The following is a 16,050-nucleotide window of genomic DNA, read 5'->3' as shown; positions in this document are numbered from 1 at the left end:
TCAGAGAGTTAAGTACCTTGCCAAGATCCCATAACTAATAAATATCAAAGCTAGGATTTAAAATCAGCCTGGTTCTATTGATAATTTTTGAAAAAAATTTTTTTAAACATTTAGAATAAAATCTGAACTGCTAGTCTGGCTTGGAAAACTCTATGTGATTTGGCCTCCATTTACCTCTCCAACTTCTTTTCCTCCCTTTGTCCCCTTTAGGCATTGTGGTCTTCTTTCTTTCTCTTTAACACAAGACCTGTTCTACTTTCTGAAGCTTGGAACCCCCTTGCTCTTCTCCCAGCTGCCTCCTCCTCATTCTCCTCACAGCTCCAACAGCACTCCCTCCTCCAGTCACTTTGCTGCTTCAGGACTGCCCTTCCATCACTCTCGGCACGACCCAGTCTTATCATCTCCTTACCCAGAAATGTACTTGACATTAGCGTGTGTGATCATTCTCCAGGGCATCTGGATAGCACAGTCGGTTAAGCAGCCAGCTCTTGGTTTCAGCTCAGATCATGATCTCAGGGTCCTGGGATCAAGCCCCATGTTGGGCTTCTTGCTCGGTGGGGAGTCTGCTTAAGGATTCTCTCTCTCTCCCCGTCTCTGCCATATCCCCCACTCACATGCTCTTGCTTGCACACTCTCTGAAATAAGTAAATTTTAAAAATCCTTAAAATTAAAAAAAAAAAAATCGTTCTCCAGGTGGGTCTCATGCATTAGGGTGAAACCTTGTGGCAGCAGTTCCCTAATTCACCACCGTGCCCCAGAGCTACAGGTTTACCTGGCATAGAGTAAACACTCAGGAAATATTTTTTGACTGGCTTCTAAGCCCTTGAATAGATGTACCCATTCTCTGATACCTTCAACCTTCACCACTTCCATGACCATCAGACAACCGAGAGGTGGTTAGAAACTTGTGAAAGAATTCATTCTTCCAATCTGAGAGAAAATGAGTTCTCAATTTTCAGACATAGTAAAGAACAGTGGTGGGGATGGTCCCTGAAAAGAGGGTTTTTAAATACCTTAAGTGTATTTATGTATTAGATGAGGACATTAAACGAGCAGAAACTTTAGAGGCCAACCTTGGCTTAATGGCTAGTTCTGTTCTACAGTGCTGTGAGATCTAATTTTCAGAACTCTGGCTTTTTTGTCCATGAGTTCTGTGTGATCACGTGTGCAAACAGCCCACCTCACAATGTTGTATTGGTGGGCAGGAGTCCTGTGAAAGTACTATATAAATGTAAGGTAATTTCTAATACTAAACTTAGCTTTTTAATTTTTTTAAAATTAGGAATCCAAAATGATAGAATAAGTTGTGCATAAATACATGTTAACACAGGTCTGCCTGAGGGTCAGTTATGAGTGTTTTCATGTTCACTGTCAGCCTTACAGCCTTTATCGTTAGTCCTTTTAAATTGGAGTTGAGATTAGTCTCAGTGACAGTTGAGGAAAACGGAATGTGATTTTGGTTTATATTAGGAAATCGTATAAACCTGTCACACTGATATTTTATGTATAAATATACTGTGTAAAAACGTATCATCACATAAATTCTATCCAATACCAATTCGTGTCTTGCTGAATTTTCCTTCATGAATTCTTATGTGGCAATATGTGAAACACTAAACTTTCAATCAAGAGTAAGTGGGGAAAAAGTGTTTCTGGTGGTGTTCTCCTGACAATATATTCCTTGGCAAAGATGCCACACCTGAAAACAGACATCCTGCATGAGACACATTTGGTTCAGTAGTCCCTGTCAGCTCCGGTGAACCTGAGGGATGGGAACTACAGTAGTGCAGACCAGTCTGAACTTAAATATGTTTGTTCACAGAATTGGGGGTTTACTTCATTACAAAGCTGCCTGTGAATCCATGCCTTCAGCAGACAGCAGCCTAGCAAGGAGCTTCCAACAGATCCAGGTGCTTGTGTTGGAAAGAGAGGTCTGGGAACGTGCTCACGCCTCTCACCCAGGAGGGCTCACGGAGAAGATGACGTGTACTGACTTAGCAGCCTCTGGAGGGAGAGACTTCTGTCAGGTGAGAAGACTGATTTTTCAGAGGAAGATTCAAAGTCCTTGTCTGCTGGGGATTCTCCTTAGAACAGGAGGAGATGCTCAGAGGCACAGGCCACCTGGCAGCCCGACAGTGTGCCCTTCCTGGAAGGCCAGTAGCACAATAGGAAGAGTGAGCACCTCACTCTAAACTTGCTGAGAGGCCAGAGCAGCCTACAGGCAGGAGAGCAGGTGGGGACTAGGAGCCCACGGGCACGTAAGGCCTCAGAGAGATCCTAGGCTTTGGGAAAAGAGGAACAAGCAAAGGAGGAGTCTAAGTCAGTGTATCCTAATTGCTTTTAAAACAATATAAATCTCCTTTGTGTCCCCATTTAATTTTCTACCATGGATTAAAGTGATCATGAAGAAAATGAGAAACTTTGAAAAACTGGTTGTCATATGAAGTGGAAAACAAATCCCAAAATAGTAGTTTAGTTTCACATATTTAGAGGCAAAAGTGGTATAATAGTCATATCTACATGTCAGTTGAACAAATGTGCTATTGGCAAGTTCAGGCCCACTAAGAGGAAGACAGAATGTGGACAAATGGATCATAAAACACCAGCTTTCATAACCACGAAGCCAAGCGAGGAATGTGACCTCAGAGATACAACCAAAAAGGATTTCTGATGCTCTGTAACCCTCCTTCAGCAGTCTGGATTTGAGGCAGCCTACTGATAGAAACTGTTGGGTCTTCAGGGCCAATACACTTCTCTGGGTTTATCATTTCATACCAGTCTAGAATACAGAGGAAAGAAAGGATGAATCTCTAGTCTGTACTGCTTTTTGATCCTTTTCACCTTAATCAAGAAAAAAGAACCAATGGGAGAAAACTGGGTGTTAATATAGGAAGAAGTCCTTCCATGTAAAAATGTGAGGAGAGAAAGAGGAAGGTCTCCTCTTAACACTGAGTATCAGTTTATGGCAGTTAACCCCTTTTGTGTTGTCAAGTACTATTCAGACTCTGCTTTCTGCCTTTGAATTTGCATTCCCCAGAAGCTGACCTTGAGACAAAGATTCAAGTGTGATGGTCTGCTTAGGAAGTGCAGACATGGCTGGTAGAAAAGTCAGGAGGGTAGTATAGGGAAGTTCTACAAAGTCAGCTACCACAGTAAAGGGACTGAGCTTAATCCTTCAGTGCAAAATGCACTCAACACATTTGTCCCATCTGAGGAGTGAAGGAGCTGGGATATTTACATACTGCTTCCCCCAAATTTGTGGTTCCAGGGCTGCTGGGGGAGGGGTCTCGTGGTCCCTCTGCACTTTCCACACTGCTGGTCTCCCTTGTAGATGGGACTGACAGGGGAAGTGCCCTCAGGCACACAGCCAGGACGTGGCCTGGAATACTTGAAGACTCTCAGAAGGGCACTCACACCATCTGCTAAAGGACATAAATACTATACTATAAATATCAAATAGAAAAGTGCTCTGAATTAACATGGTCATTTTTCCCCTTTTGAGGGATGGCTTTTCTCTCTGTTTCAAATCAAAGGAATCACAGATGGCTCTGTTGTCTCTGTCAGGTTTGACAGCATCTGACATTAAGGGAACACTTTACTGTATACCAAGAGGGCAGAGGAGAACTAGGGAAGGAATTAAGTCCATGACAGAGGTGTGATCTTGGTGGGCCTTTATTTCAGCTACATCCACTGTCCCTTTGCAGCACGACCGAATCTGCTGCCAATATGAGGGGAGGAAAAGAGGAGCTGAGATTCTGGCTAAGAAATGTGGCAAGCTAAAGAACACCAAGTTACTAGCAAGGTGACTTCAGAAACTTTGGTAAAGTGGACCCTAGTATTTCTATCAGGTAGTTGATTTTTACTCTCCTGTGTGTGCTTAGAAGTAATGGACCTGCTAATGTAATTTCTCCTTTAGGAAGGTGAAGTAGAATGTTGGAATGCAGAGATGTGGCATTTCTGACGCAGTGCAGAATTCTGTGCTGCTTTGCTCAGGACGCATTTGAGATTGTCTTTGAAAATGTCAAGTTCTTTGACCTACAGGATGATCTCGGTCTTCCCCGAGTAGCCTATGTCCTGTTTCTGCTGACTTTTCCAATCTGTTTCATACTTCTCTTGCGTATATATTTCAGCCACACCGATTACGTTCTGACCTTACAAGTCCCTGCAACCTGCCTGTCTTGGGGTGGTAGCCCAGGTACCAGTTCTGCATAAAATGCTATTCCTCCTGGTTTTTGAAAACCCAGCTCCTTCTCATCTCTCATATATCAGCTCAAGTGTTGTTGAAACTACATACACCCACACAAGTGTGTAAGCACACACAACTACCTGCCTTTATTCTCTATTTTTTGTTCTATTTTTTTGTAGCTATTATCACCACCTAATTTGTTTTTTTCTTTAAATCTTTTTTTTTTAAAGATTTTATTTATTTTATTTGACAGAGATCACAAGTAGGCAGAGAGGAGAGAGAGGCAGAGAGAGAGAGGGAGGAGGAAGCACTACATAATTCTTTAAAAATAAAGGAGGCAGAGAGAGAGGGAGGAGGAAGCAGGCTCCCTGCTGAGCAGAGAGCCTGCGGGGCTCGATTCCAGGACCCTCGGATCCAGGGTCCTGGGATCATGACCTGAGCCAAAGGCAGAGGCTTTAACCCACTGAGCCACCCAGGCGCCCCAATCACCACCTAATTTGTTTATACTCTCTCTTGCTCAGAATACCCAGCTCATAGTAGGCACTACATAATTCTTTAAAAATAAACAGATACCATTTGCTTATTGAATATTTACCATATGGTAAGCCCTGGGATAGATCCTGGCAATAGTAAACGAATTAGGCCCTTTCTGGATCTTGGAATGTTTGTAACTGCAAGAAAAAAAAAATCTTTATTTAGTATGTGTTGGTACTGAATGAATCAGTAATTTAAAGAAAAAACAAACCTGACTTGACACATCAGACCATTTACAAACTGGAAAGAGGTCTCAAGTGGAACCTTACTTCATAAAGAAAAAAAATTAGGCCCAGAGAACAAGTTAATTGTTCTGCATTACAGACAAGGGAATCTATCTCCCTATTCCCACCTTAGGATTTCTTCCAAAAAATTCTTCATATAACATAAAAGCCATGTCAAATATGTCATAAGCTCAGTTTATTTTATCAGAAGACAAAAAGTACACTTCTGTCAAAGAAAAAAAGGGGCTGATAAAAATCATTAAGGCTGGGGCACCTGGGTGGCTCCATGGGTTAAAGCCTCTGCCTTTCGCTCAGGTCATGATCCCAGGGTCTCTGCTCAGAGGGGAGCCTGCTTCCCTCTCTCTCTGCCTGCCTCTCTGCCTGCTTGTGATCTCTCTCCCGTCAAATAAATAAATAAAATCTTAAAAAAATCATAAAGTCTACTTTAAAAGGTAAATTCTATGCTTTAAGGCTTTTTTTTTTGTTTACAGCTTTATTGAGCTGTAATTGACATATAATATTGTGTCAGTTGCAGCTGTACAGTGTAACTATTTGATACCCCTGTATATTTTGAAATGCTTACCATAGTGGAGTTAATGAACCCCTCTGTCATCTCATATAATTAGCATATCTTTCTTGTGGTAGGAGCACTTAAGATCTACTTTCTTAGCAACTTTTAAATATCTAATATCTAATATAGTATTGTTAACCATAATAACCTGTCTGTATACTAGAATCCCAGAATTGTTATAACTGGAAGTTTGTACCCTTTGACCAAGATCTCCCCCATTCCCCACCAGCACTCCCCACCCCAGCTTCTGGTAACTATCCATCTACTCTGCCTCTTTGAGTTCAACTTTTTTAGATCCCATGAATAAGTAATATCATACAATATTTGTCTTTTGCTGTCATATATTTATATATATGTCATATATATGTATATACCATATTTTTTTATCCATTCATCCTGTGACAGAAAAATAGATTGTTTTTATGTCTCAGCTATAGTGAATAAAGCTGTGATATATATGGGAGTGTAGATAACCTCTTTGATAACCTGTTTTTATATCCTTTGGGTATATACCCAGAAGTGGGTCATATGGTAGTCAATTTTTAATTTTTTAAGGAATTTATATTATTTTCCATAGTGATGTACCAATTTACATTCCTACCAGCAGTGCAAAAGGTTTCCCTTTATCCTTGCCAACATCTTTTATGTCTTTTTGATACCTATTCTAACAAGTGTGAGTTGTATCATTTTTGTTCTCCGTTTGTATAAGTTGTTTATGTATTTTGTATATTAACCCTTTATCAGATATGCAATTTGCAAATATTTTCTCCCATCCCATAAGTTCCCTTCTCATTTTGTTGATTGTTTCTTCTGAGGTGTAGAAGAATTTTAGTTTCATGTAGTTCCACTTAATTGATTCATTCTTTTATTGCTTGTGTTTTTGGTTTCATATCACCCCCCCCCCAAATTGTTACCAAGACCTATGTCAAGCAGCTTTTTCCCTGTGCTTTCTCCCCCCCGCCCCCACCCGTGTTTTCTTCTAGGAGTTCTACAGTTTGTAGCCTTATATTTAAGTCTATAATCCATTTCAAGTATAAAATAGGGTTCAATTCCACTCTGCTTATGGTTGTCCAGTTTTCCCAACATCATTTTTGAAGAAATTATCCTTTCTTCGTTGAATATTTTTTGCTCCTTTGTCTCAAGTATTAGTTGACTATATATGTGAGGGTTTTTCTGGGCTCATGATTGGAGCCCATTTGTCTATGTGTCTATTTTTCTGCCAGTACCATACCGTGTTGATTACTATAATTTGTAACATATTTTGAAATCAGAAAATGTGATGCCTCCAACCTTGTTATTTCTCAGGATTGCTTTTTAGGCTATTTAGGGTCTTTTGGGGGCCCATGTGAATTTTTGGGTTTGTTTTTTTGGGGGGTCTCTCTATGAAAAATGCTATTGTAATTTTTAAATGCACTTCCTTGAATCTGTAGGTGACTTTGTGTATTATGGGCACAACATTAATTCTTCCAATCCGTGAACATGGGATTATGTTTTTCATTTGTTTCCATCTTCATCAATTTCTTTCATCAAAGTCTTATAGTTTTTAGGGTAGAGATCTTTCACCTTTTTGGGTAACTTTATTCCTAAGTACTTTATTTTTTGAAGCTTTTGTATATAAGATTGTTTTCATTATTTTTTTATTTCCTTTTTTTTCAAGTTTTAATCTAAATTCCAGTTAACGTAACAGTGTGATATTAGTATCAGATGTAAAACTTAGTGATTCAACACTTACATACAACACCTGGTGCCCATCACAAGTGTCCTCCTTAATCCCCTGTTTATCTTTTCTGCATTTTGTTGTTAGTGTATAGAGACACAAGGGCTTTTTGTATGCTTGCTTTGTACCTTGAAACATTACTCATCATTTAGTTCTAACAGGTTTTTGTTGTTGTTGTTTATAGTTCTAACAGTTTTTTGATGGAATCTTTAGGATTTTCTAAGGCCATATCACCTGCAAATAAAGACAGCTTTGCTTCTTCCTTCCTGACTTACTCCTTCCTTCCTTCCCTTTATTTCTTTTTTTTTTTTTGCCTGGTTGTCCTGTCTAAAACTTCCAGTGCTATATTGAATAGGAATGATGAAAGTAGGCACCCTGGGTTTGTTTCTGATCCTACAGGAAAAGCTTTCAACTTTTCACTATTGAGTATGATGTTAATTATGGGTTTGCTATGTATGACTTTTATTATCTTGAGATACGTTCCGTTTATATGCAGTTTGTTGAGAGTTTTTTCTTGAAGGGATGCTGCATTTTGTCAAATACATTTTTTATACTATTCAGATGATAAGATTTTTAAATTTTCATTCCGTTAATGTGGTATATCATATTCATTGATTTGGGTATGTTGAACTATCCTTTTATCACTGGAATAAATCCCCTCTGATCATTGTGTATGATTCTTTTAATGTGTTGTTGAATTTTGCTAGTATTTGCTAGTATTTTGGTAGTATTTTGTTGAGGATTTTTGCACCTATGTTCATCAGGGATGTTGGCCTCTGTTTTTTTTTGTTTGTTTGTTTGTTTCCTTCTTATGGTGTCCTTATCTTGCCTTGGTGTCAGGGTAGTTCTGACCTTAGTTTTAGAGTGTTCCCTCTTCTTCAATTTTTGGGAACAGTTTGAGGAATGTCGTTAATTCTTCTTTAAATGTTCAGTAGAATTCACCAGTGAAGCCATCTGATCCTGAGCTTTTCTTCACTGAAATGTTTTTGATTAGTGATTCAGTCTCCTTGCTCAAATTGGTCTATTCTGATTTTCTGTTTCCTCATGACTTGGTCTTGACAGTTTGTTTGTTTCTAGAAATTTATCTATTTCTTCCAGGTTATCTAATTTTTTGGTGTATAGTTATTCATAGTCTCATGATTCTTTGTATTTCTGTGATATCAGTTGTAATTTCTTTGTGATTTTATTTATTTAAGTACTCTAAGGTATACAAATTGACAAAGTATTAGTATTCTTTTTACAAAGTATTAGTATTTTTAAATTAAATGTGTTATGAATAAATTATTGATTATTCCTCTTCCAAAATTGAAAGCAGGAGCTCTGATTAAAGCAAATTTTTAGAACACATTTTCTTGGTGTTTCATGGAGACTCTGGAGGCCCATTAGTATGTAGACATGAAAACGGTCTCTTCGTCCTATATGGCATTGCCAGCTGGGGGGCTGGCTGTGCCCAGCCAGGGAAGCCAGGTGTATTTGCCAGGGTGAGTGTCCTCTTGGACTGGATCTAATCCAAAATCAAAGGTGAATATTTTTCAGATATTATGAAAACAGTTCCTCTTCTTTAGAGTAGGCTTGTAAGACGTGAGTATGGTAGAAATCAGCATTATGGGGAAAAAAATTAAGTAGTATTTCACTTATTTTAGTTTCTAAAACATTAAAAATGCACATTAAAATTCCATAAGAATACGTTCTCCCTTGGGCAGAGTGAGAGTAAAACTGACTTTTCCTGAGGCTGCTATAATCCTAGATTTGCATTTTCTTTTAACAAAAGCTGTTTTGGTATAGACTACATTTTGTTTCGAGGCTTTCATCTTTATTTATTTTTAACATGCTCTCTCCAGGTACAGGTCCTGTTTCACTTCAGATAAGTAAGGAAAGCAAAACATTACCAAGACGACAGTTGCCACCACCTACTTCAACAGACGATGCATCTGGACCAGGTAATAGATGTTCATGTTATCTACGTAAGGCAGCAGGAAGAATTTGGCAAAAAGCATGGTATGCCCTGGTTCAGTAATTTTCTTAGAATGGGATAAGCCCTGTGTTTTCATTCTGGTTGGTAGTTTAAACTGAATTAAAAAAAAAAAAAAAAAAAAAAAAGAAGTGTTGTTACTGTGACCTTTTGGTTTCTTTTCTACCCCCAGAGATACAGCTGTTGCAGGTTAAAAATATATGTATTGTGGTTATGAGCAAGTGCTTGAGTTCTGAAGGAGTGCATAGAATTATTCTGACCTCTGGTGTATTTTTTCTTACATAAACAAAGGTCCTTAGATTTTCAGGTATCTCACTGGCTGAGGACTCTGGATATGAGAGAGAACCACAGTCAGCATCAGTGTTAGTCACTCGTAATCCCCCACAGTTGTCAGTGCTTGTTTGCTAATAGAATTTTTATTTTTAGTTACAATCAAACTGCAGCTGGAGAGTTAGAAGTCCGTAATTGTCCTGTAGGGAGATGAAAGTTCTATGATGCCATCATTCTTGGTTTCCAGGTGGTCACCGTCTCTTCCTTCTCACCTATCTCTGTCCCCATCCATCCCACGTACAGTCAAGGCCAGTAGACAACCAGGAAGGAGGTGGGGGCGGGGGATAGAAGAGGAAATAAGAAATGGGGGAATTTCTAGAGTGATGACATTCAGTAGGAGAAAGGGGATTCGATCTTGTGCTTGGCAGGAGGGATTAGTCTCAGAAAGGAGCAAAGTGCAGTTCATCCATAGTTGCTGGATGGGAGGCAGAATACTTATGCTGGGGTATGGGTACATGTGGGGGTGGGAACTTCTGGCAATTTTTAAATTGCTTCTGTACATTTAGTGGATGGAACAGGGTTGTAGAAGAGGATTTAAGGGTTTTAAGGGAAAAAAGAGGAAGTATAAAATAGTTCTCTAAAAAAGTGACAAAGTGCATGGACTAGGAAAATGTAGTAGGATTACTGGGCAACATAAAAGCCTCTGAGATTAATGAACACGAATTAAGAGGGAGTTAGCTTAATTTAGCTCAGTTGTATGTTTTCTTCTGGAGACACTGAGGGGTAGCACATAGAGGAACAGATGGAGGGTAGATTCATCAGAATGGGTTTCCCAAGTATGCAAGAGTATAAGGGTATTGAAAGCATGTAGGAAGAAGGGATGAAAATGATGTGTTATTGGAATTTAAGCTAGGAAAACAGTGAAGGAGGGTGAGAGATGAGTTAGGGACAAAGAAAATGTGGCTAAATAGATGAATATCAAGCCTCAAAAGGTGGAAGGAGCATAGGAGGGAGCTGAGAAGGTAGAAGATTGTGAATGGAGACAGCAGTGCTTGAAACAGAGCTATGGAAGGCTTGGTGTTATTGCTGGGGACAGGGTCCTGAGGGGCTCACCACTGGGGTGGGTGGCTGAGGTCGGCTGGAGAACAAGATCATCGGAAGGAAGTTGAGAAATTAAGAAGCTGCTATGGTAAGCTTATCGTCTATAGCAAGATTTGTGGCAGAAATAGTGTTGGAGAAAATGACTGCTAAAATCTTCTAGGAATAAGAAGGGGTAATATGGGGACCATTTGTGGGTGGCATGGTTTGACGACACAAGAATCAAAGGGTCCTATTTAGATTGAAAGTGAATCTGGAATTGGGGTTGAGATGGAGAGCAGACTTAGGTTCCAAGATCCTAAAACCTAATGATTTTGATGGCTTGAGTTAAATGAATAATTTTAATTAGTGCATAAGAAAGTGAATGCATATCAGGCTCTTAAAATAAAGATGGTATGATGAATGACAACCAACAAGTGACATCCAGTAGTGACCAACCAATACATTTATTCAACTGTCCCATTCGGGCAAATGAACATTAAAATGTAGCGATATTTTTCATCTGTCTGTGTTCAGAAATACATGTGCATGCCAGAGAAATTTGCAAGTTTCACATAAGAAAGGGTACTGTTTTGTTTTAATTCTGTGGATATTCTATGAGAGAAGATGTTGGGACTATCCTATATTTAACAACCATTCACTCTTACCCCTGGCTTTTTACACAAGAGGATTGTTAGCCCATTTATAAATAGAAGTGGCTAGTTGGGAATTCATGACTTCACATGATTTGGTTCCTTTTCCAGGCGGATTTGTCTTAGAGATTCATGTGGACAGGAAAAAGATGACTGAAAGGACATGTTGGAATCAAAGTCACAATTTCAGTTGCTTGGAGCAAGGAAAGAACTTAATTCTCTTGTTTCATACCCTATCCCAGATTGGAGGGCATGGGATAGGGGAAGATTGGATACTGGGAAATCTGTTAGGTTACTATTAAATCAAAGTAGGTCTATAAATATCTAAGTTAGTTATGGTAGCCATCTAAATGAAAGAACAGGACTAGGTGATTGAATAGAGTCCTGAAGTCTTATAAATTTCATTTCCCTTCTTCACCTTGTACCACTCTCCATTTCTACTCTTCATGAAAGAATATTTATTTATGTGTCACCTGAGGTCGTTAATTTCTCTGTGATAAGGCATCTATAATAATGCATGTGTTAATTCATACCCAGATATTAAAATGTGTTCATTTGAATATAGACTATTTCAATTTGTAATTGCTCAGCGGATTTTTGGCGAGGGAATACACAGAGGGGGAGGAAGAGGAGTCGAGGCTGTGAGCTGAAGGAGTAGCAGATGGCAGGCTCCATGGGCCAGAGAGCCCCAGCCCCGGAAGCTCTGCAGGGAGCCTGCAGGTTTAAAGGTGCCCTTGGACTTAACAGCAAGTGGAAGAAATGAGAGACCTTCAAATGTATGCAGCACGTCCTCCTTTTTGTGATCTCAGTCACGAATTCCATGAATGTAATCATTTGTCCCAGTAAGATAAATGCTCAGTGAAATTAGTGAAGCTTTTCGGAACAGACCTTCAGTTGCATCTCAAAGAAGGAAGGAAATGAAAATATGCAGGACGGAAGGAGTGCATACTCACTGTGCTACTTCTAAGGCATTTAAAAGATTCAGTGAAAAAAAATTTTTAAATAATGATAATTTAAATTCTACTCCTACAACCTCATTTCAAGAAAATAGGACGTGTTAAATGGGATGATCATTTTTACTCAAGGCCATGTAACAGTAATGAAGTTTTGATTCTCTTCTTGCAAGCCTAAATTTTTCAAGTTCATGATAGAACCTCACTCTGCTTTGTTCGTGTTGGTCCCTGGTGTCTGTGTGCTCTGAACTGTAGGTTGTTACTCTGAGGTGGAACTAGAAGAGCCCAGAGGCTTTTTTTTTTTTTTTTCAACTCCAGGATATCCAGTGGATTATAGAGGAGAACTGAAATGTTCTTGGGTGCTCAGGGTGTCCCCTAGCAGTATGGCAAAATTGACGGTTCAGTACCTGTCACTGCCTTGGTCTCCTGTGTGTCCAGATTTAGTTATGACTGTTTATGAAGAAAACCACAATGACAGAAGGGTGTCTGGTAATAATCCTTGCTGGCATTTCAACTTGGAGCTGGGAGGCTTTTCTGTATAGGCAGCTTAAAATCACAAGAGAACTTGACTTGGGTACCACTACCACCAAAGTGTTAATTCATGTAATAGGCATGCCTTTTCTTTTCTTTTTTCTTTTCTTTCCTTCCATCCTTTTTTCTTTCCTTTCCTTTCTTCCTTTTCTTTCTTTTATTTTTCTCTTTTTTATTTTTATTTTATGTTTTTTTAAAGATTTTATTCATTTATTTGACAGACAGAGATCACAAGTAGGCAAAGAGGCAGGCAGAGAGAGGGAGGAGGAAGCAGGCTCCCCACTGAGCAGAGAGCTTGATTTGGGGCTCAATCCCAGGACCCTGGGATCGTGACCTGAGCCAAAGACAGAGGCTTTAAACCACTGAGTCACCCAGGTACCCCTATTTTTCTTTCTTTCTTTTTTTTTAAGATTTATTTATTTATTTATTTGACAGAGAGAGAGAGAGATCACAAGTAGGCAGAGAGGCAGGCAGAGAGAGAGGGGGGAAGGAGGCTCCCTGCCAAGCAGAGAACCCAATGGGGGGCTTGATCCCAGGACCCTGAGATCATCCTAGGACCCCAAGCCAAAGGCAGTGGCTTAACCCACTGAGCCACACAGACACCCTTCTTTCTTTCTTGTAAGTAGACTTAATATTTTCAAGACTTGAATTTACAAAACAGGTACACTAGAGTGTGTGTGTACGTGTATTCAAGTAGAAAAAAGACAAGAGAGCTCAAGTTCCTCAAGCATACAAGAACCAGGCCAGGATTCCAGAAAGGTATTCGATAGAGGATTTAGAACAGTTAAAAATCAGAAAGGGGGGAGTGTTGGATTTTAAAGTAAAGCAAAATATATTAAAGGTTTTTACAATGGCAGAATTAAAAATATTTGCTAATAGCATGGCAGCTGTCATTTCATCTCCTGCACAGGCAAACCTGTTTTGTTTGACAAAACGAAGTTGCTACTTCTTGTTTGTGTAAGTGGGGTACAGCTTTTAGTCAAGAGGGGGGTGGAAAGATTTTGGAGATAATTTACTTGATGGGGACACCTGGGAAGAAAATAAGTGTATGTCTACTACTGGGATGCGTGTGCTGGATTCGGGGGGTGTATGGAGCCAGGAAGATGCTCTGAGGGGGAGATTGTGCTCTTGGAATAAATCCTGAGATTAAATCATTGAGTTAGAAGGTACAGACATTTATTTAAAGAATCTTTATAAATACTGTCTCATTTAGGGGCACCTGGGTGGGCTTAATCAGTTAAGGGTCTGCCTTCGGCTCAGGTCATGATCCCAGGGTCCCGGGATCAGGTCCTGCATCAGGCTCCCTGCTCAGCGAAGTGTCTCCTTCTCCCTCTGTCCCTCCACCTGCTTGTGCTCTCTCACTCTCTCTCTCTCTTAAATAAATAAATGAAATCTTTAAGAAAAAATACTGTCTCCCTTAGACTATGGAACAAAGCTCTTAAGTGGCCTATCCACTTTGTACATTTTTCTCCTGTGATCAGATGGCCTTCCCCATCTGCCTTGAATAAAACAGCTCCAGGTCTTGTAGCTGGAGAAAAATCCCAGATCCCTAGCACAACCTTTTGTCTCCCTCCCTGATTCACAGGATCAGGTGCTTGCATTCTCACCTCAGGGCCCTTGTCCTGCTCCTTCTCCTAGTTCTGCAGAGAGCTCCTTCTCCACCTGTCCCTCATCTCCCTCAAGGCTTGACTAGAATGTTACCTTCTTAAGAGACCTAACTTAATTGCTATCAATTACATCACCTCTTGCCTGGATACTTTGTGCCTCCCCCTTTTCTTTGGCACTTACTGTCTTCCAACATTATGATTTTTTTTTCATATTTGTGGTTTGTGTTTTCTCTGTTGAATGTGAGCTTTCAGAGGGCTAAAACTTTCATCTCCTCGTCCGAACACTCTCCAGTGTGTGGAACAGTATGTGAGACCTAGAAGGCACTGAATGAGTGAATCAGTGAACCATAGGTCACCTTCTCAAAGAGGACTTCTCAGTCTAAAGTAGTGCCATTCATTCCCTCCCAAAGTTCTTTTCATTATATTCTGATTTTTTCACTTATAGCCTTGATCAGTTTTTGAAATCAACTTCTTTATTTACCTGGCTAAAATAAAAGATTCATGGAAGCAGGGATCTTGATAATTTGTTACCTTATTGTGTCTTCCCACATTACAATCATCCCTAGAGACACAGCACAATTTTTTCCAGGAGTGTATACTGATAAATAACTCTTCAGAAAAGATATGTCAGTTTTCACTGCCATTGGCAATAATAGGGAGCCTCTTGCACTATGAGTATAACTGAATATATCAATTTGATAAGCACTTTTACTTTTATTTTAATCATTAGTGAATTTTTTTTTCATATGTTGGTTGGCTGTTTTTTTAAATTTCTTGCCATTACCATACATTTTTGAAAATTTTTATTGGTTTACAAAAGCTATTATACGTATATTTTTCCTTTGTCATAAGTTGCAAGTATTTATTGATAAGGTTCTATTGGCCGTTCATTTTTCTTAAGATTTTGTTAATTTATTAGAGAATGGGCACACATGCACGAGTGAAGGAAAGGTAGAGGGGAAGGAAAAGGAAGAGAGAAAGGAGACTCCCCACTGAGCGTGGGAGTTGATTTCACAGCTTGATTTCCTGATCCTGACATCATGACCTGAGCTGAAACCAAGAGTCAAATGTTTAACTGACTGAGCCACCCAGGTGGCCCTTTAATTTTTATTTTATGTTGATGTAAACATTTAAAAATTTATTTAAACGTATCTATAAATACCTTTACTTTGATTTATCTCATTGCTTTTTAAGTATTAATTGTTCATTCTGAGTTCAGAAAAAAAATTAATCACAAACTTCTTTAATCCTGCTGAAATGTTTTTTCTCATATGCTAAAGTGATGCTATATCTTTATCTCTAAGAGAAAACTATTTTCTTTCCATCTTGTAGCATTGTATTATATACTAGATTCCCATGTAAAAAGAAACATTTTCTGGGAAAACTTACCTTTATCTTTATAACCTGTTGTGGCTTTGTTGTAAATTAACTTGGGGGAATCCTATAATTTTCCAACCTAGCATTTCTTTGATCTGAAATTGTTAGCTTGAACCTTATAGAATGGTTCTTTCTCTTCAGATGATAGCTAACAGAACTGCAAGACTATAATGGAGGTATTGTCCCTTATTCAAGCCAGATAGCATTCCTCTATACCATAAAATGCTATCTTTTTCCCTGTGGGAGCCAGCAACTCACTCATCCAACAGCTGCATTGATCTGCACTTGCTGTGAATAAGTATTTCATCATTTTTCAAATACTATTTCAACAGCATTTACCCTAATGTATTATGCAATCTAATACATTTGTTCTTTTCT

At 39.2% G+C, this 16,050-nt stretch overlaps 1 protein-coding gene across 1 annotated transcript in view; it reads left to right on the top strand.

The window, feature by feature from the left end:
• OVCH1 (ovochymase 1) overlaps positions 1 to 16,050 on the top strand; it is a 51,814-nt gene that overhangs the window by 31,457 nt on the left and 4,307 nt on the right. Inside the window, 5 exon segments of the mRNA XM_059187511.1 lie at positions 1,876 to 2,027; positions 8,597 to 8,753; positions 9,080 to 9,172; positions 12,413 to 12,646; positions 14,541 to 14,598. Coding sequence (XP_059043494.1) covers positions 1,876 to 2,027; positions 8,597 to 8,753; positions 9,080 to 9,172; positions 12,413 to 12,646; positions 14,541 to 14,598 — 694 coding nt within the window.

This window comes from Mustela lutreola, chromosome 8, assembly GCF_030435805.1.
Source record: "Mustela lutreola isolate mMusLut2 chromosome 8, mMusLut2.pri, whole genome shotgun sequence".
Lineage (NCBI taxonomy): Eukaryota > Metazoa > Chordata > Mammalia > Carnivora > Mustelidae > Mustela > Mustela lutreola.
Note: the sequence above shows the minus strand (reverse complement) of the source record. Positions and strands in the feature narration are given on the sequence as shown.